The sequence below is a fragment of the Arvicola amphibius genome, chromosome 9, assembly GCF_903992535.2.
Source record: "Arvicola amphibius chromosome 9, mArvAmp1.2, whole genome shotgun sequence".
In the NCBI taxonomy this organism is placed as follows: domain Eukaryota; kingdom Metazoa; phylum Chordata; class Mammalia; order Rodentia; family Cricetidae; genus Arvicola; species Arvicola amphibius.
In genome coordinates, this window is record NC_052055.2 from 79,494,644 (window position 1) to 79,516,414 (window position 21,771).

Sequence of the window (21,771 nt, forward strand, 5' to 3'; positions counted from 1 at the left end):
AAGAGACTTCACTCTAGACAGGTTCCCAGGTATCCATGGAGATGTCCCCAGCTAGTTCCTTGGGCAGCTGAGGAAAGGGAGTCTGAAATGGCCCTTTCCTGTAGCCATACTGATGAATATCTTGCATATCACCATAGAAGCTTCATCTGACGATGGATGGAGATAGAGACAGAGACCCACACTGGAGCGCAGGACTGAGCTCCCAAGGCCCAAATGAGGAACTGAAGGAGGGAGAACATGAGCAAGGAAGTCAGGACCGCGAGGAGTGCGCTCACCCACTGAGACGGTGGGGCTGGTCTAATGGGAGCTCACCAAGGCCAGCTTGACTGGGACTGAAAAAGCATGGGATCAAACCAGACTCTCTGAACATAGCGGACAATGAGGGCTGACTGAGAAGCCAAGAACAATGGCACTGAGTTTTGATCCTACTGCTTGTACTGGCTTAGGGAGAGCCCAGTCTGTTTAGATGCTTACCTTCCTGGACCTGGATGGAGCTGGGAGGACCTTGGACTTCCCTCAGGGCAGGGAACCCTGACTGCTCCTTGGACTGGAAAGGGAGGGGGCGGGAAATGGGAGGTGGGGAGGAGGTGGAAATTTTTAATAATAATAATAAAAAAATAAAAAAAAAGATTTAAAGTTCTTGCTGAGAAGGTCTTTTTGTGTAGCTCTGGCTTTCCTGGAGCTCACTATGTAAACCAGGCTGGCTTTAAATTTACAGAGTACAGTCTGTCTCTGACTTCCAGGATTAAAAGGGTATGCCACCATTCCCAACCTGAATTAGTTTATTTGTTCTAACAAGTTTATGTGTGTGGGTGTGTGTACAGGTGTGCGTGCCTGTGCATGTATGGGTGTTCATATACAGGTGTGTGCATGAGTGTGTGTGATCTGTAGTTCTTCAGTCATAAGATTCTGTCGTCAGCAAACAGTAAGTCATTTCTGCCTTTCTCATCTGAATGTCTTTATTTCTTTCTCTATCTAATTGCCCTGGAAAGGACTTCCCATACTATCTTCTCTTTTAAGTTTTATAAGTACTCATTTTTAAATGTGTGTGGGCAAACCAGTGGGGTGGGTGTCACCACATGAAAATCGAGGTCAGAGGACAACTTGCTGAAGTTGGTTTTCTCCCTCTACTATGTGGGTACCTGGATCAAACTCACCTTGTCACACTCGGCAGCAAGTTCTTTTCCTTGCTGAACCATGTCATATGCCTCCCATTCACTACTATTTTTTCAAAATAATAAAAAAGGATTTTATTAAACTCAATACATTGATTTAATTTTCTTTAATTAGCATGTACTATTAGCAGCAAAAAAGCTTCCTATGTGTGAAGTATGAAGTCTGTTCATCTTATCATAGATACTTTCATTTCCCATTTGTCTTAAGAGTACTATTTTAACTATTTAAATTCTCTCTTTGAGTAAGATCACAGCACATGATAATTATTGACTTAATTACTACTACAGATACTCACACAATAGTCAAGTCATTAAACACAGGTCCATTTTACATTTGAAAATATTGTCATTTATTTTACTATTACTATTCTTTATATATATAGCATATATTTTATGTACGTATGCACATATGTATTTTCATTTATATTTTATTTTCTTCTCTCTATTTCAATATTATTAAATACTATGTGCTATTTCTTTCCTTGAAAAAAAAGGATTTTATTTCAATTAGTTGTGTAGCACATGTTTGGATATATGCTAGTGAGGGCATATGTCCTTATCCCACGTCACTGGACCTATCAGTGATTCCTGTTGATTCTGGGTACCACATTACAAATTCATCCCAATCGTCTGTCATCCCTGGCTCCTTGAGAGGCCAGGCAGATATACTAGTTTCTACCTGCTCTGTTTGCTTCTGTTGCTTTTTTCCTTTAGTTCTTTTTCCGTATACCTAAAGTGGATGGCATTTTCTCACTCCCCTCTAATAAAATATTTCAGTGGTTCTCTCTTTGAGTTCGGAAAAGGTCCTGCCTCCTGACCGTGGTCACATGATCTGGTCTCTGCAGAGGACATACTACTCTCACGTTTGCTTGGTGTATTTTAATGATGGCATTCCAGGAGGGAATATTTGGGAGAAGACCTAAAAGACAGAAAGAAGCCCTGGGAAGATTAAATAAAGAATGATTTTCACTGATGGGACAACATGTGATAGGCCACCAGGATTATCCTGAGTCAAAAAGTATTCTCGCTTGTTTGAGGGACTTTTGGAAAGATTTCCCTTCTGGAAAAGATTTCATACATTTCTAGGAATCAAGCAGTGGCCTGCTAGTCTGGTATGGCAAGACGACTTGTTTTATCATGCCATATCTTTTTCATATTGCAGCCACCATGACACAGAGTATCTCAGCAGTTTCAGTCGTAAGGGAAGTTAGCAACTACTAATTATAGTATGCAGTTAGCATACTGATTTGGGATGCTTTTAAAAAGCATTGATTTTAGAGAAACTAAGCCTAATAGTGAAATGTTTCTATGACAGAAACAATGAACAAGGCATCTCTTTAAAATGCCAGTCTCTTTAGAACAGCAATCCAACAAGAAATTAATAGTATACTTCCTCCTTTCAGATGCCCCGGCAACCCGAGTTGTGTAATTCCTCGTCAGCTCTTCATGCACATAGGACATTAGGATGCAAGGCTTGAGCATAGTGGTAACAGAACTGGAATCAGATCCGACGCCTCTGTGTATTTTGGGTGAGTCATGTAGATGCCTCATTGTTGTATACAGGCTTGGTGGGTGGGGGTGACAGGGACTCTTGGGTGGGTTCAGGATGATATAGAGAACTAAAGTGTGGTTGTTTGATAGGTTCTGATTTTACTAAGACATTCTGGGTAATTCCTGAGTGAAAGGATGTCATTATTTTCTGATACCTACAATGCTAAAAGTGAATCACTGTCTATTAGAGGTTTGTTTTGCATAGCAAATATATTTTAAAGGAATGAGCTGGACTATAGTGCTGCATAATCAATGAAAAGAAAGGCCTGTAATTCTTTGTAGTTGAGATCGTTTTCTGATAGCATATTAATATGTGATAATACACAGAGACGCCTTCTTCTTTTCTCCCCTAACTTGGAAACAAACCAACGGCCTCTCTAATATAGGCAAATGCCCTGTCTCTGAGTCATCTTCTTAGCTCCAGAGAAGGCTCTGTAATCAAAACTTCTATGGTAGCTACTTGTCTACTTAAAGTTTGATTATAATACATCATCACAAAACTAAACTCTATATATACATAATATTATAAATATTTTATTGCTCACTAAAACATATACAGGTATATTCATTTCCTAACATTCTTTGTGAAGAATTGAGATTCTACTTCATATTTTTATTTGCATAAATCTCAGCCATGTTGCATTGATATTTGATGTTATTATAAGGTATTTTTTAAAAAAGATTTCTTTTATGCAACTAAGTATTTTGCCAGCATATATACATGTATGTATATGTAACACATGTGTGCCTTGTGTCCACAGAGGGCAGAAGATATCAGATTTCCTGGAAGTAGAGTTACAGAAAGTTGTAAGTAACTCTGCAAGTACTGGAAATTAAACCCAGGCCCTCTGCAAGAACAACAAATGATTTAAATCGCTTATCTCCCATCAAGTTATGTTTATTTCTATTTATTTGTTTGCTTGTGTGTAGCATGAACTCATATCATGTAGTAATCTAAAGATAAGAGAGTCCCTAGACCGTACGCTTTTCCCTCAATAGAGCTGTGTTTTCACACTTGGTTTTATAGTAATAATGCTTTAGCATTTTGCATTTTTGAGCTCCAATACAACGTTCTACTGCATTTTCATAAACCTTCCATCTCTGTGTACCACATATTATCAGTATGCTGGCTAGTTTTGCATCAGTGTGATTGTTGTAAACTAGAGTATTCAGAGGGGAGGGAACCTCAGTTGAGAAAATGCCTATATACAATTAGGATGTAGGCAAACCTGTTTCTTTATTAACAATTTGTGGGGGATGGCCCAGCCTACTGTAGACTTGTCCCACCCCTGGGCTGGTGGTCTTGGGCTCAATAAGAAAGCAGACTGAGCAAGCCAATAAACAACATTCATCCTCTGTTAATAACCTCATGTTGCATGGGAGTGTTGGGCCAGCACACAGATGAGTCAGTGTAGAGAAAGTAAGTTATGAGATCATCCATTCAAATTCCTAATGAATAGTTATATGAGCAGACAAATATGTAAAACACAACTTCCAAATAGTATATTTCTAACACTTGGAGATCATCAAACTTTAAGTTTACTCGAAGAAACTGATGAATTTACTGGGGGCAAAGTGGCACATACCAATAACCCTAGCCACTGTGAAGCTGAGGTAGGGGTATGGCAGTGAGTTCAAGGTCAGAGTGAGCTAAACCTCAAGATCCTATCTTTGAAAAACAAAGAGTAAGAAAAATTTAAAAAAAAATCCATCAAGCAAATAAACAAAAACTCAAATAAAGCTAAAAATTCTTACAAAACCTCTTTGGTATCTCTTTCCATGCTATTTTAGGCTGAATGACACTTTCTGAGTCGAGAAGGTTCTGCCTGTCCGCATAGCCCACAATCTGTCCTGGAAGGTGGCAGACACAATCTGTGGTGTAGAACAGCAGGTAGCCCAGGGTCAGAGGGCACACGGATCACTTGTCCTATTGCCGGCCTTTGGCAGGCCTCAGGTGGTGGTAGTTTGGGCCACCTCTTCAGCTCTGTTTACTGCAAGCGACTAAGCAGATGAGCACAGCCCAGATAAGTTCTTCCCATGTGTTATACACACCAATTTGCAGTCATCCAACTAAGAAGACACATTTGTGAAAGTCTGTGCTCTGAAAGCTTTGACTTGTAGGTGTAATCACATGTAGTGGAGTTGAAGGTACCTTATAATGTGTAGCAATCATTCTTCATCAGGAACAGTATTCTAAAAGAAATGCCAATTCTGGTAGAAATTTCTTGATTAAAAAAATGGATGGAGTGTCAGAGGTCAGCCTGGTGGTTCTTGTCTATAATCCTAGTACCTAGGGAGTTGAGGTAGGTAGACCATAAGTTCTAGGCTAGCCTGAGCTACCTATTAAGAATCTGTCTCAGAAATGAGATGGTTCAGCTGGTAACCGTGCCTTCAGCATAAACCTGGCAACGTGAGTCTCATCCACAGATGGTAAATTTAAAAGTCATATGCAGAGACCCGTGTCTGTAATTCCAGTAGCCCTATGGAACGACAGGGGTGCAGACAGGAGAATCACCTGGAAGCTCAAAGCCAGCTAGCCTTGAGTATACAGTGGCAGAAACAAAATAGACCCAGGCTCACCGAGGTGGATGGAGAGAACCCACTCCTGCGAGCTGTCTTCTAACCACACGTATGTGGCATGTGCTTCCCTATGTCCACAGAAACATACCATACACAGTCAGGATAATAAATAAGACCATTACAAAAGCAACAAGAAAATGCAACAAGCAAAAGGTACAAAATGAAACAAAGGAAAAACAACAATAACAACAACAACATAAACAAGAAGGAAGACGCTATGGTCAAATTTGACGAGGTTAGAGAGTTTTTCTTTCAAGTTGATTAATTCCATTAGAAAAATAATTTTTTTCTCTTTCCTTTAGGGAGGAAATCAATGAATATTTCTTGACATGATTATAAAAACTTAATTGTCAATACTAGTTTTTAGTTAATGCATTCATGTGAACAAATTAAGACTAGACAGTCGGTTTTTTACAGTTATGACATAACTTCTTCGTAACAGGGTCTTTGAAGAACAAGTCCTTTGTCATATCCTCCTTTACTCTCCCTTCTTTCTTTCCTTCCCCTTTTTATTTCTTTTCCTATAGCACCTGATTTCAGAGAGTGTGCGGTCCTAGAATTTGAGAGTCACCTTTGGGACTTGAACTACTGACGCAGAGGAGTTTTCTTTTGTCCAAACATCAGAGTGTCCTGTGGTGGGTAGCATCATCTAATATGGATTCCTCTATGGCAGGTTCCTTGCAATATTATCATTCATAATGTTTTTTTTCCAAACTTGAGGTAAAACGTATAATAATAATAATAATAATAATAATAATAATGAGTGATATTTTCCTAGTGTTTGACAAACCAACTCTGTGTCCCAATCTCATTCCATGCATAAGCAAATCTGTATTTTTTCAATATGACTTTTTCTATTATATATATATATATATATAATATGAAATGATATAATTGAAATGATTGCTTAACTTCAATCTCCAGGGACTAGAGAGATGGCTCAGTAGATAAGAGAGACTTCTACACAAGGATAAGGACCCGAGTTCAAACCCCCAGGGCCCATGTGAAAATATATGAGTGGCTAAATATACCTGTAAGCTCATTGCTGTGGAGGATGGAGATAGGGGGATTACTGTGGCTCCCTGGCCACCAGCCTAGCTCCAGATTTAGTGTGAGATCCTGTGTCAAGGAACCAAAGTGGTGAACCGTAGAGCCTGATACGTGGTACCTTCAACTAGCTTCCACATGCACATGGGTTCCCATACCCACACAATTGTCCACCCACATACACAAGAAATAAACCAAACACTAATGCCTTAGCAAATCCTAGTGTTGGGTCTAGAACTCGTGTCCACGGAGCATATTTCCTCTTTTTTTTAAAACAGTGTCTATCAATGCCTATGGAATAATACTATCAAAAACAAGGGTACAGACACAGGTTTGGGATGACATTCTTAAAGGACCAGGATTCTCAATGAAGAATCTCCTCAAGAGCCTTCAGAGTGGTATGCTCCATAAACACATGCTGTCAAGGTAAGTGTGAGCCTTGGAGATGCTTAGAGCAGGGTTGGGGTGGGTGGCTGGGTGTTGGGTGTATGGTAGCTGAGAATGCTCTTGAATCATTAGGAGCTGCTATGTTGATTCTCTTAGACTAAACAAAGCTTTGATAGCTTTAGGTAACACATTGACAGTAAAAAACAATCATTTACTTTAACTTCCCAGACTGGTACTAATTTAGAAAATTATACTTTGTACAACGATGCAGAAAAGAATCTTATGGGTGAATCCAAAATAAGGAGAGCTGATTCTCTGAAGGTCGACCTAGCATTATCAAGGACATTGGTGCCTGTGCTCATTTCCCATGCATCTTACTTTGGCATCGCTGTGGGATGTGAGACACGTTGAGCACACCATGCTCTGGACTGCATATAGAAGCCGTCTGCATGACTTGCCTTGTGAAAGCTTGTAAGATTATTGGCATGGATTCCGAGACTTTACTTGGCTGATACAAATTCTTATGTCTGTCTGAAGTAGTCTCTTCAAGGATACAATCTCAAATGGAATCTGTCTTCAGATGCCATTCGACCTGCCGTTAGATAGTGGAGTCCTTCTATCTGCTGTTATACACATTACAAAACCTAACACTAGCTTCATTGCAAGATGAACAGTAAATAATAAAAAGTGCTCTTCAAGAGCAGATCATTATTAGAAAAAAAATTACTTCAGGAAAACCCGACCTGAAGTTATTTCAGAATAAATCTAAAGTGAATCAAAGGTGAAAAAAATAACAAGAAAGGGGGAGATAATAATAGAAAATAACTTCAGAAATTCTATTCTTAAATTATTTCTGATTAAATCTGAGGCAACTGAAAAAGGAGAAAATGGCGCTAAGAATTAAAAAAAAGTCATCACGTGGAGCTCTGGTTAGCATTCAAAAGACCCTGATTCCAGGAGCAAGGAGCATCTCAGCTTGGATTGGTCTGTTCACTCCTCCTCCGCTGCCTGCAGCATTGCCCCTTTAGCCACCACTGTAGAGCCCAGAAACGTTTTCGTCACAACCTCCAATTCCCAAATCTCCTCTCTGCTTACACTGTGTGTCTGCAATGAAGAATACAGCTCTCCTTCATTCCGTTTGGGCAGACACTTATACTGAACATCCTTCAGAGCAATGTCCGTACTCCAAACAGCTACCATCCATGTCTGTGAACCTGCTGAGGTCTTGGCACCGGCTCTCACATACCTGTTATTTCACATGGTGAGGTGGGCACAGAATTTGTTCCTTAGCATGGAACTGTGTTCAGGGATCATATTTGAATATTGCATTGATCACAGCTGATCACATTCCTGCATCCCTAAAAGATGATGATGGTGACACTCCTCCCTTTCTAAAGCAAGGACCTTTGTTTTCTAATACTTGGAATTTACTGGGCACTATATTTCTAGACGGAACAAATAGAATTCAGATATTTTATGTTGACACTTTGGACTCCTACTAAAGATAATTTTCCTTTTTCTAAAGCTTAGAACTAATAAACATTCCAGTTTAGGGTGGTCTCATTTTCCCATTTAATCTAGACACTACAGAGTTATTAAGGCGCCTATTACATTCAACATGGGCAATTTCAATCAGAATTATCCTAACAAACTTTCTACAGAAGTCTTCAGTGGCACATAGTAAGTGGTGCAATAATCTAAATTTATTCAACACTAAGATCTAATATATTCTGTTTTTGTAATGAATAGAAATAATAAGCCCTCTTATTTGCTTTTCATGTTTTTTTCAAGCATCAGACAACTCCATTAATGAGTCAGCCAATATAAACAAAACTGCTTTAGAGTCACAAGCCCTTATTTTCATTCCTAGAAGCTTGGCATGTTGGAAGATCTTTTTATTTTTTACTCTGATTATCAGGGCTAGATTTTTTTTTTTTAAATGGAAACATAATTAGGCCATTCAGAAACCTGTAAAGTACAGGTTAAACACCAGTCAAAACAGTTTTATTGAAGTGGAAATCACTGAAAACACACTGCTTCTCACTGCAAATCACAGATATGACCTTTGAAAGCCTGCCTTGTGCATCTCTCCGGAGGAGAAGCTCGCTGGTGACTAAGCGAGAGTATATTAAGAGTTTCCCACATACCGTTTAGCACACAATACAGCAATTTGTATTGGTAATAAGGAGAAAAAGAAGAATAATGGAAAGACAGAGAAAAAGCTGCCAGACTTAATTCACCAACAACTGCATCTCAAAGGGAAAAAGGTGCCCTTGAGTAGTGCAATTAATTGAAATATATTTGAATTATCCACGAGAAGCAAACACTAAACCTGAATCCAGATTGCTGGAAACAGGCTGGGATATAGGTTGCTTTCCCTCACTCATATGAAAACCCATCCATTTTCTCAGCTTGCATTTTATTGTTCCATGAGTAACGGGTTTTCATTTACTCTACATATTAGCGGTATTTCAAGAGTGTCAGGTCTCCTTCTGATTTCCATCCTTCTTTCAAAATGCACAATGTTTCTTGTAAGTAGGGAGGAAGAGCTGGAAATGGAGCCATTTTGGTTAAGTTAATATTGTGGGTAAGCATTCAAAGTGATGAGTTTCATTATGGCACTCCCTTTCTTTTAGTATTCGGCACTTCTCATACACACCTGTCATTGTATTTTGTTCTTATTCCTTCCTCTTCCTAATTCCTCTGACACCCCAGCTGTGTCACTTTTTGTGGCCATCTTTCTCCCCACAAGCAGCCCCACCTTTGGCTCTTATGTCACACGTATTCCATTACTCTCTCTTCTCCTTAGCATTTGAATCCAATCTCTTTCTTTCCTCCATGTTTCTTTTTCTACTTTCATTAGGCTAAGGCTCCACATTATATATATATATGTGTGTGTGTGTGTGTGTGTGCACATTTCTAGCTAGACTTCCCATGTTCGAGAAAGCATGCACTGTTTGTTTTTCTGCATGTGGCTTACTTAACCGACTATGATGATCTCCGTTTGTGTCCACTTTCCTACAGATGTCATGTTTACATTTTCCTTTGGAGCAGAAAAATAATCCACATTTATCTAATTTTATGGGGTCGAGGGTACATATACACCCACACATACTCATTTATATCTAGACTCCCCATCTTAGAGAAATCATGCACACCTACTTTGATTCTGTTTCTTAGGGACCACAAAGAGTGCAGCAATCAACATGAGTGTGCATGTGTCTCCAAGGTGTGTTGATTTAAAGTTCCTGCATATATATACCTGGTCGTGATATAGTCCTCTTTTTAGTTTGTTGACGAAATTCCACAGTGACATCCACAGTGGCTATTCAGCATACATTTCAAGCAACAGTGTATCTCTCTGCCCCTTTCCCCCTATACCCCTGTCTTCACCAGCATACAATGTCATTTGTTTCCTTGAAGACAGCCAATCTGACAGAGGTGAGAAAATTCCAAGGCAGTTGTACATTTTCTCTATGGCTAAGTTCTGAACATTTCTTTCAAGTATCTATTGGCTATTTTTATTACTTCTTTTGAGAAGTATCTGTCTAGTTCATCAGCTCATTTACTTACTGGATGGAATTTTGGTGTTGAATTTTTGAAATTTATGTATTTTGGATATTGATTTCCTGACTGATGTGCACTCAGCAAAGATTTTCCTCTCATCGTGTAACCTGTCTTTTTACCTAATAGTTCTGGAAACCAATCTATTAATATAATAGACTACTCTGTCACCAGCAGCATAATCTTGGAGATGTGTTCTGATAAGATTTTTTGTTTGTTTGTTTTTCAAGACAGGGCTTTTCTGTGTAACAGCCTTAGCTGTCGTGGAACTCGCTCCGTAGAACAGACTGGCTTTGAACTCTCAGAGATCCTGCTTCTGCTTCCTGAGTGCTGGGATTAAATGCATATGCCACCATCGCCTGGCCCTGATATTATTTTTAAAAGCCTAAAATTTAGAAGAATTTATTTCTAATTTTTATTTAATCACTACTATACAACAAAGACATTTACCAAGTTCTGTTTTATTTAGTCCTGAAAAATTCTCATTGTCTCTGACAGGACCCAGTCTACGTGAATGGCCCTTGGATGAGTAGTGGATTAATAGACAACCCTGACTTCCATCTGTGCTCCATGAAGGGTAAACACAACCCCCCAGTGCTTCAGGGATATTTTAAGATGATTCTATGTTCTTAGTTCAGCAAACAGCTGGCTGGCACTCAGGAGGCATTAAGGGTGGTTTGTAAGTGAATTTTCCTCTGTGGAGTAAAAGGAGTGGAAAAAGTAAGTGGGAAAAGGGTGCTCTTTAGGGAGAAGGAGGGAGGGAAACACAAAAGACGATGGGAGGAGAGTCAAGGGGAAGAGCAAGATACAATTTTTCTGAGAGAGGAAATAAGAAAATGGATGGGTTTTTAGGGAGAAGGCAGGGAGGAAGGTAAATACAGAAAAAGGAGGGTGGGTAAAATACCAATAAGGATTTTGAAGAAGCCACAAGGAAGCACACTGTTAATAATTAGCTAAAAGAAACCTGTAGCAATGCAAGTCCATGTATAAATATACATACAGGGTTTTAATGATCTTTTCTCATCTGGGCCAAAGGTGCTCATCTGCACCAAAGATCACATCACAAAAGCTTCAGTAACAGACATGAGAAAGCCCTCTTTTTAGCCATTGAATAGGGCTATCCAAGAGACTCCCCAGACATGCAACTCATTGCTGGTGCCCACGGTTACCTCCCAGGGATGGAAGCTATGTCCCAGTTGCTTGAAGACACCATACACTCCAGAAACCCCTGACTTGAAGGTTTGCCCTCCTTGATGATCAGATTTAATGGTACCAGAAGGCATCACACAAGCTTCTAAATGAGGGAGGCAACCAATAGCCCTATACAACTGTGATGCCAACCACATCTACAGAACAGCATGGCACAATAACTCTATGGGAACAGGAGTGGCATGTGGTAACCAATAGCACTGTGATTGGACTTAGTCTTGCTTAACAGGAGGGAAAGGATTCCTGGTGTTGGAAGCCTGGATAACCTCTCAGTGCTAGAGACACCATGGTCACTGCAGGAGAATCTACAACTACTAACTTACTAAACCAGCATAACTTCCAACAACAGTCTATACATGCATTTACTTATACCCCAAGGTAAGTGTAGTCTTCGCCTCTCATCAGGGAAACATCTCTTTGCAACAGATGGAGACCACTTCAGAAAATTACAACCAATCACAGTGCAGAGCTGTGGAGCTGAGTCCCAGTGGATTCATCTACAAAACCCTCTGCAGGTTCAGGGAATATTGCAGAAGAGGTGGTTGGAAGATTATACGAACCACAGGATCAGGGAGTTTGCTGTGAGAATGTGTCTCTTAGTAATAGCAGAAGCTATACCCCCAAAGTATCATTAACACGATTGCCCAAACATGAGTTGAACACCAATGGGCATGATGAAGTAGGTGGGGGAAAGCCCATGAGGCCTCAACCCTACACAAAGAACTATGGGCAACTGAGGGAATGCTGGGAGTGGGAGAGATGGTTTTTCCTATGGAAGAATACGCCAGTTGGTTTTCTAGTACCAAATGGTCAACCCCGAAAGCATGTACACAAGTAACGTTATCTGGACTGAGCAGGTACTACTCAGGAATACATATACATACAATAATAATTACTGAAGAAAGAAACCATGATTTGAAGGACAGTGGGGAGGGACATGTGGGGGGGGTTGGCAGGAGAAAATGCAAGGGAGGAATGTTGTAATTACATTATAATCTCAAGAATGAAAGAAAAACAATTTTTACACTATTCTAAAGCTTCTTTTGTTCCATATTACTCCCTTTTGCAATCTCATAAAAGTATAAAATGAAAAGAAATGTGATTTTCATGTTGTACAAAATACCCTATATACTGTAAACTTCTTATTAGGGTCTAAGTTCCAAATGACTGTTCTGTAAATTCTTTGTAAATGCAGGGAAAACTTTTACCTGAGAGGAAAATGCATTATTCACAACACACCTTTTCCAGACTATTGGAGTCTGCATCTTCATGACTTTGGAGCTATTTTACAATCCTGTAAGTTGAAGGTAACACATAGCAATGCAAAATAATTTTACCTTATCCACATACAAATAAGTTATGTCCAGGGAATGTTCACTGATCTGTTGCCCGTACTGTGAAAACAGCGAGATTTTCCTCCAGTTGTTCTTCTGTGTATCCCAGCATTTCCAGCAGTTAGTAATTCTCTCGACTTTGGTCAGTACTTTGATCTGACTGTGACACTTTATTGGTTTCTTCATTGATAAATTTTAAATAATGAATTAAATATAATAGACAGTCTGCATTGCTTTCCATTTGTATGATTGTTGTGAGTTTTACTCTTCCTTGTTTGGAAACCATTTGTAATGATAAAAAGGAAAAGTGGGGTTTTTGAATGGAAAGTTTTATACTAATGTGTCCATGGTCTCTGCTCTCACAGGCTGCTCCCAGTCTTCTCTTCTTGATCGACTGATGCATTTAATTCTTCTCACTTTGAATCAGCTGCTGTTCCAAGTTTCTGCTTCAGTTATCTGTTTTGAAAGCTTTATACTATGGTAGCCTAGACTGGCCTCAAGCTTGCCATCCTCCTGCCTCAGCCTCCAGAGTGCTGAGACTATAGCAATGTGCCACCACACTTCTCTTATTTATTATTTCGACAATCAGAAACTATTTCCCTCCAAGTGGTAAATCAATTTATTAATTGTCTATTTAAACTTACAATGTTAAAACAAATAATTCTGTTAACATTTCCTATTTTCAAAAATGATATATTTTCACTTTGGAAACAACTGAGCACCCCAAAATCATAAGTGATAGTCTATGTGTAAATTTAATTTGATTTTCCCCCAAAGGCACAGAAAACACACAGATAACTTATAAGTACCATGCATTTGCACATTCATCCCTTTTGGAAGTTAATATTTTCATTGAGACCATTACTGAAAACCATTGTTGTTATATTCAGTGTTATAGTCACAATAGCCAATAGATTAAGGACAGATTCTTATACTTACTGTGCCCCACCAGAGAGCATCCGCGTATGTAGAAAATTCTTTATTGGCATCCTTTTCCACCAGGTAGACAAGGAAAGATGAAAAGATAAGAACAAGAAATCCTATGTACCAAGCTGTGATTAATTCCTAGGGATAAAAGGAAAGAAGCATTTTAGGGGTAGGAAGAATCTTTGAAAAAGTAAATAAGAAATCCATGTACAGTTCAATCATTTTCCTACTTGTAGGAGTATATGCAGGTTTTTAAAGTAATGCATTATTTACCATTTGCCCCAAATGGCTTGAGCCACAGTTTGAAGTAACTGCCTGTGTTGTTTATTAAATATTATTGTAATCAGTGGGAACTTTTCCCCCAAAACTTTGCTGTATAGTTCAGAGAGCACATTTTTTACCTTGCTGTGAGCATAAACCACTGAGCCCAGCAACTTCCAAGTGCCTCCCCTTCTGTCCATGCGCACCATACGCAGGATCTGTAGGAACCGGAGACTTCTGAGAGCCGAGGTGGCGAAAATATTACCCTGAGTTTTTGCAGAAACAACAGCTATGGAAGCGATAAGAACAATGGTATCTGAAAGAAACAGGTTGGGACAGCCGTAAGTCACATGACTAATACCTTTAATCTCTCTCTCTCTCTCTCTCTCTCTCTCTCTCTCTCTCTCTCTCTCTCTCTCTCTCTCTCTCTCTCTCTTTCTGGAAAGTTAATGCACCTCAGTTTGAGGCCATAGTAAACAGAACAGAACACCCAGCCTTACCTACCAGCACTTGGTCAGGAGCCTATGACTGTAGAGTAAAAAGGACGGTAACACCATACCACGACATTCCTGTTACTTTAACCCTGGTCCCTTGACTACTCTGCACGTTTACCTGTACAATTCTGAATCACATAACCTTCAACAATTTGAACAGCAGCCTCAAGAGGGTTTAGTGTCTTGGGGAGCTGCAGGGTTAATAAAGCCCTCTTTCAAGATAACCCTGTTTTCATTAATTCCTTAGGCTGCAGCAAAAGCTCCCAATTCAGTCCCTAACACCATGGCTCTGGCTTCCCGGTTGACTGGATAGAGGAATCCATGCACTCAGGAAATGTCCTACTCAGTGTAATAATGCTTATTGTTTTTGCAAACAATATAGCAACCTTTTTGTGTCAGGATTTTCTCCTGTTGTGGAGTCTGCAATTGTGCCTAAGGAAGGGCTCTAGTAATCTCAATACTCTGGGCTCTGAATATGCTCTTTTAACTGGTCTGTTGGTTAGGGGAGGGCTTGGAGCACAAATCAAATATCACCTCTGTTGCAAGACAGTATGCAATTATGCAGTGTGTGCTTTGCATGGAAATGGATGCTTAATGTTTGATATATTGGCATTCGGCTTAAAAAATCAGCTCTTTTGTAATTGAAACAGGCGAAAAGCAGCTAGCAAAGGCATAGAAAAGACAAAGAGGACTTAATCACTCGAAAGTAAATCTACATGGTAGGCAGAGGTTTCTGAGGCAACAAACACAGGGAGACAAAGGATGGCATCCTGTCAGCATTCACTTGTCTCCACATCCTCAAGTCAAATTTCCTTCTTGCTTCAAGTAGGCTGTACGCGTGACAAGACTTCCACACTCCAAGGCTGTTTTATGCTCCATGGGTACAGCGTGTTGTTATTCTTTTGGTCCCCGCCCCTTTCCACGCCCACTCCCAGCGACCTCTGGTCTCTTGGAGTCATCCTGAATCTCTTCCATCTCTCTCTTCTCACTGCCCCCTTTTGCGTGTGCACACGCGCCCTCTCTCTCTCTCTCTCTCTCTCTCTCTCTCTCTCTCTCTCTCTCTCTCTCTCTCTCTCTCTCTCTCTCTCTCAATAAAGCTTTATGTCTATTTTCTGTGTCTGTGCCATTAACCCGCCGCTGCACCGCCTGTTCACCCGCCGCCCTGGTCACACGTGTTCCCCAGGACTACGCGCAGCTGCCCAGCTACTAAGTCTTTAAGAAAAAAAAGAAGAACAACACGTGTGGCCTATGAAATGTTCCTATGATCCTCCAGAGTCACTGATGTACAAATGTGTCTTCTTCGTTCAGTTTTTCTTTCATGAAGGTGGGACCATTTTGTACAAACTGAAAGGACCCATCTGACTAATTCCCCTGCTGTCCCTTCTCAGGTTCTTAGTTGGAGAGAAAGGATCAGTGATTGGCAGTGCAAGGATTAGCCACAGGGCTCTTCCAGTCAGGCCTAAACTCTACTGTGTGAGGAGTGCCCGAGAGCCTAAAATGCATCCTTGAGTTTATGCTCTTGAGAAGGTACAAAACGTGTTGATGCAGATACCAAAGATGTATTTTAAGTGAGTAGAAGCCATCTGCATATGTGTGATGTAATCTTATTTAAGAAAGCATGTGCATCAGTTAGTGTAGGCTAAGGGAGCACATGCAAATTTGCCTAGGCTCTCACCACTAATTAGCTGTAGGGGGCCGACAACCAGGTAACATTAGAAATGGGAACTTTTTAATTTTTGAAGTTATAAATTTCCCACAATGTTGAAGTTTTATTACACAGATGTCTAATTTGAAATCAGAAAACAAATTGGAAAAGTTATGTGCGCCCAAGAATCATGCTTTTCACAATTTGGAGAGACTGTGCCAATAGTGACTTAGAAAAGACACTGCTTTTCTGACCCTAGTGGATAGTTTTGCTTTCATACTATTGTCTGCTTGCATATTGCCAAGTATGCACTCCATTATTTCTAATGTACTCCGAACACTGGAAATAAACAAATAGCTAGTCATGCTGCCCAATACACAAGAGACACAGCTGACTATCACGCTTGGCATGTTTTATAATTTCACGACTGTATGCTTAAACAATAGTTTCAAATGTTGTGTGTGTGTGTGTGTGTGTGTGTGTGTGTGTGTGTCTGGGTCTGTGTGGAGTCATGTGTATGTGAGTGCAGATAGATACCCACAGAAACCAGCATGTACTGGATACCCAGGAGATGGACTTACAGGTCATTGCAAGCCCCCACCTTGACTGCTGGGAACTGTACCTAGTTCTCTGTGAAGCAGTGCGTGCTCTTTACTGATGCATGATCTTTCTAGACTTCAAATTTATTTCTGAAGCTATTTTAGAGATTAACTTATTTTTATTTTACACATATGACTGCTTTGACTGCATGCATGTCTGTGCATGACACGTGTGTCTGTTGTCTAGAAAGGCTAGAAAAGGACAGGAGCAACCTGGAACTGGAGTACCAGATGGTTGTGAGCTACCACGTGGATGCTTGGACCTGAGTATAGCGTCTCTGCAAAAGCAGCAAGTGATCTTAGTCACCAAGACCTTTCTGGAGTCCCACAGACTTATCTTAATTGTCATTAAACCTATTAATTAGAAATTGAATCTCATTTTCCAGATGAAGACATGAAGTGTGGAATGAATATATTGAATTTTTAAAAGGAACTGCCAATCCATTAGACTAATACCTCAAAAAGCATGCTGTGAAGTTAGCACGTTATAGGTAAGCTAGAGAAAGTCAAAAGAACACTGTTGGTCTGGAGAAATTTTAAGATTAGTCACACAATGAATCATACTCTAAATGTCTGAAGTCACAAAATATGTAACGGCAGCTACAGATTGGACTCAATACTCTCATTGTAATTCAGGTCAGAAGAGGAGGCCAGAGTTCAGTAAAAATGAGTGGCCAAATGGCAAACAGAGAACCCACTTTTTTCCTATGCAGTATTTCCTAAGATAGTCTGAAAGTTAGGAGTGATCTTTGCTTTTATTCATATATCTATGACATTGTTGTCTGTAAGTTTATAGACTGGAGATCCCACAGGATTGCATCTTTGTTTTCTTCTTGTTTTTCTTTTAGTTTTGTTTTAGGTAGCCCAAGAACTATTTTAGATCTCCTAAGTAATTCTAACAGCACATGAGATGTGAGACTTACAGATCAACCTTAGATAAACAAATACATAAATGGAGCTTATATAATACATCTCAGTAAGACTCCTAGCGCAAGGCTGGTGAGATGGCTCAGTAGGTAAAGGTGCTCGCTGCCCAAGCTTGCTGACCTGAATTTGATTCCCAGAACCCAAATGGTGGAAGAATGGACTCCCTTAAGCTGTCCTCTGACATTGACACATGTGCTGTGGCAACCCTCCCCATAAAATAATAAATAAAGGAATAAAAACCCCATACTGCTTTGTAAGCTAATTAGACTATATAAATCAGTAGAAGTTGAACAGAGATACTTTGCCCAAGTAGACATTGGCTCTCCAGAAAAACTAGGTTATTACATAAAAGTGTCAGGGCAGGAGTGGATACATCTTTAACAAGTTTTTGGCCAGAAAACACTTAAAGGTCCTTGAAACAATACAAGCTTCTCTCATTGCTCTTGGTTGCTCAGAATAGCTAGCTGGTAAGATTCTATTGCTAAAGACACAATGTACATTGGTAGCAGGATATAGGGGATTCAAATTGGAGCTGACACGAAAACATCTTCACTGCTGACTAGCTTTTATGGTGCTGGAGTATATTATGCAGGCCACTGGGAGGAAAAGGACAATAATGTTGCCTTATGACCAAACCTATATCCTAAAACACTAGCTTTCCAGGCAAGACATGCTACTGGTACAATAGTGGCACAAAGGTTGTGGGAGTAACCAAGTGCTTTCGGATTGGATTTGAGGCCCGCTCTTGTGGCATAATGTCCCACTGTCCTGGTGCTAGAAGAATAGGAAGCAATCTCCACTGACCATGAAACCCCATTGGGCCATACCTGGCCTACCTCCGGGAGTTTTCACTTAACCCCTAATCCTTTGTGTTACAGATACCTTTTGTTGCCCTAAGTAAATCTTGTCTGAGAGTTTCCCATGGATACAAAGCCTATACACAACTTGGTTTAGAGGGAACCCAGCACACGTGGTGTCTCATGAATCAGGCACTTTCACCTGGCAGTTATATTTAAAGAAACTTCATTCAGGTTGTTTTGAGCATATAGAAATCTGCTGGATACGTGTAAAATGCCAAGAGGCAAAGAAAGGGACTTTAGTTCACCAAGATTGAGCCCTTTGCAGCCACAGAGGCTAAGTTAATTCTCCAGTGTCTCTGAGTCTTCATTTCATGGACCAATGTGAACTCACGTGCCTGCACTAAGTTACTTGTGACATGCTCTCCTGGAAGGAATTTATGTCTGGTACTGTAAACTTAATCCAAAGCTCATGGCTTAAGAAGTCATAGGCCCTAAAGAGGAGCCAACTACTACAGTTTTGCTAAGTGACATGTTGTTAGATAGTCTTCTAAATATTATGCTACGCTCACAGATTAGTGCTGCCCTCAACCTTTGCCAGGAAAATTTTCTTTTCTAGTCAGTAGCTAATTGAGAGTTTCATAATTGCTTGCAGCGTCAGAATCAAGGACTCTTGAGTCTTCAGCCTGAAATGGGACAGCTCTAGGAACACCACCCAAGGATCAGAGAGCATCACAAAAGAGGGAATGGAAGGAACGGATAAGACAAGATGGGGAGGGTGCTGCAAACACTTTGTTCTAGACATGACATGGCACTGTGCTCACAGCCTCTCTGCGGCTATGGCTGCCAGCTTAGGATCAGTCAACAGGAGGACGAACTAACTGAGCTTCATTATTAACAACAGGAAGAGGACAAAAAGGAGACGGGGTGTATGGAGGTGCCTAGGGGGAGAAGGATAGAAAAGTTGGGTGTTCGTGGGTAGAGTGGATGATGGGGTTCGAAGGTGCATAAGATCAAGATTCATTGTTTCACTCTATAAAACAATTGAAGCATAAATATATTCTGTTGAAAATATTAAGATATATTTTGAAACATTGGAACTTTGTGTTTTGTGAAGATGCTCCATTTTAGTGTCAGTAAAAACTACAGCTAGCTCCTATAAGCGAGTGATTAATTGTACACAGGGTTATTAAAAGGTATTCAGATTCATTTGTTTATTGGTTTATGTGCTAAGCAGTAATGGAGGGTCAAGAATCAATCCTTCTATTGCCTTGCAGGAGTCATTTGTAAGTGTCCAGAGACATATTTGTCACAGATGGGAGAAAATTGATATTGGTATCATGAATGTGTGTGTGTGTGTGAGAGAGCATGTGTGCATGTATGTTACTGGATTTAATCATTCAGACCATTCTACATACACATTGAGAAACTGAAGATTGCAGTTGCCACAGTCAATAACCAAGGCTCATCATCTCTAAGTAGCTGAGATGATGCTGAGGCTGTGCTACTAAGAGCTATGCCACATCGCGACATCAGTCTTTGGCTGAGTGAAGTCTAGGGCAGGATGACAGTGGGGGAAAGAGAAGTGGGAGGTTATGAAAGCAAGTGTGTAATGAATCAAGAATAAATCGCTATCACGTAAAGCACTGAGGAAAGAGAGAATGCAGCGAGGGTCGAGCAGACATAAAGTAAAGCTAAGAACAGATGGTCTTTGAAGGGATGGATAAAGAGAAAATGGGGTCACAGAAAGAAATAGAACCACTAATATAAAGCTTAAGACTGTATGAAAAAAGAAAACCTGTAGGCCCTAATGCTCACCTCTTCCCAGGCAAACAGATATGGACCTTGTGGGAAATGTTGAAAGACCGCTTAGTGATTCTAAGCAGCCAGGTAGAAAAGCTATAAAATATGGACTAATGCCGTGCTATGGAGGAGGTTCACAATGTACTGAGTCATTCTGAAGGATTTGTCAATGATTTTAAATTTGAGACGTGAAGAAACTGCAAAAGATTTGAACCAAGTAAAATCCATAATGGTATTTAAGACACACTGGGGTGTGAAGGAGCTCACCACACTCCTCTAAGTCAGCTCCAGTATTGTGTAGTCAGCAAGATCAATAGGAATCAATCACTATAGATGGTGCCTAAAGGAGACAGTCACCAGCAGCTCCTATTGTGAGGCAAATTCACATGCAAAGCTACTGGGCTGGCTGTAGATCCAATGCCTAGGCCGAAGCAAGAGCAGTTCTACATCTGTACTTGGGAGGTTTCGCTTCGTTGCCACAATTACACTACCCCATGTGTCTATTAGGACTTAGCTCCCTGGGAAGAAATGAATAAGGACTCAGAAAAGCATGGCTGAACACTTAACACTAGTAACGGTAAGAAGAGAGACGTTTTAGAAGTAAGCCACAGAAGTGGCAGCTGGAGACCTAGACACTCTGAAGGTGCTAGGCTTCTAAAATTCTCTCCGGATTCCTAGAAATCTTTCAGAAATTCAGAAATTTCAGGTTTCCCCTAATATCATGGATTTCTCCCTTCTGCTTAAAATTCTTTTCATTTTCTTGTTTCTGGAAAGACTAGAACAAAACAAACAAGTCCTCCTATGGGCTATATCACCTCTCACCCTCCCTTTTTTGTTTGGGTTCTTTGAGCTGTTTTGAGAGGTCTTAATAACCCCAAATTTGAGTGATGTTAATGAAATGTATATTTTAAAGCTAGAAAGTATCTTTTCAAGCACCGAAATATGTAAGTATGTAAAAGAGAGTAAATGGATTTATTTCACCTATCGATTAATTAATGAAGTTTTGGCTTAGTTTTGTTTGTGCTATGTAAATGTTGTCAAGTCAGTATATCTGCTAACCTATCTTTTAGTAAAAATTATTTCCTAAGTTTTGGGGAGATTATACTATAATTACATAATTTCCCCCTTCATTTTCCTTTCTCCAAGGTATTCCATATATCAATCTTTGGTCTCTTTCAAATTGATGTCTTCTTTTTTCATTAACTTTTGCTATCTGCATATGTATAATGTAGGAGTCAGCCATGATAAGCTAAATATGAACAGATCACCCAAAGGAAATCCTTTACTTCCAACCATTATCACCTGCCAGTGTAAGACTCAGCCATCGATAAGTTTAATAGAGGCCCGAGTCTCAGTAGTTTACCCTGAAGCAATACCTGGTTGCAGGAAGGACCATAAACAGATTACTTGAGCACTACCCAAGAACAGATCATCCAAAGGAAATGCCTAATGATCCAACAGCTGTAGGTAG

The 21,771-nt window shown here is 40.0% G+C and overlaps 1 protein-coding gene across 5 annotated transcripts in view; it reads right to left on the bottom strand.

Annotated features, from left to right (window-relative positions):
• The window catches only part of Kcnq5 (potassium voltage-gated channel subfamily Q member 5), a 519,651-nt gene that overhangs the window by 91,707 nt on the left and 406,173 nt on the right, over positions 1-21,771 (bottom strand). For all 5 annotated transcript variants that reach the window (XM_038342681.1, XM_038342680.1, XM_038342683.1 and 2 more), the window contains exons 4-5: positions 14,176-14,351; positions 13,787-13,912 (exon numbers count right to left, since the gene is read on the bottom strand). In XM_038342681.1, the coding sequence (XP_038198609.1) occupies positions 13,787-13,912; positions 14,176-14,351 (302 nt within the window). The remainder of the gene's footprint in view (positions 1-13,786; positions 13,913-14,175; positions 14,352-21,771) is intronic.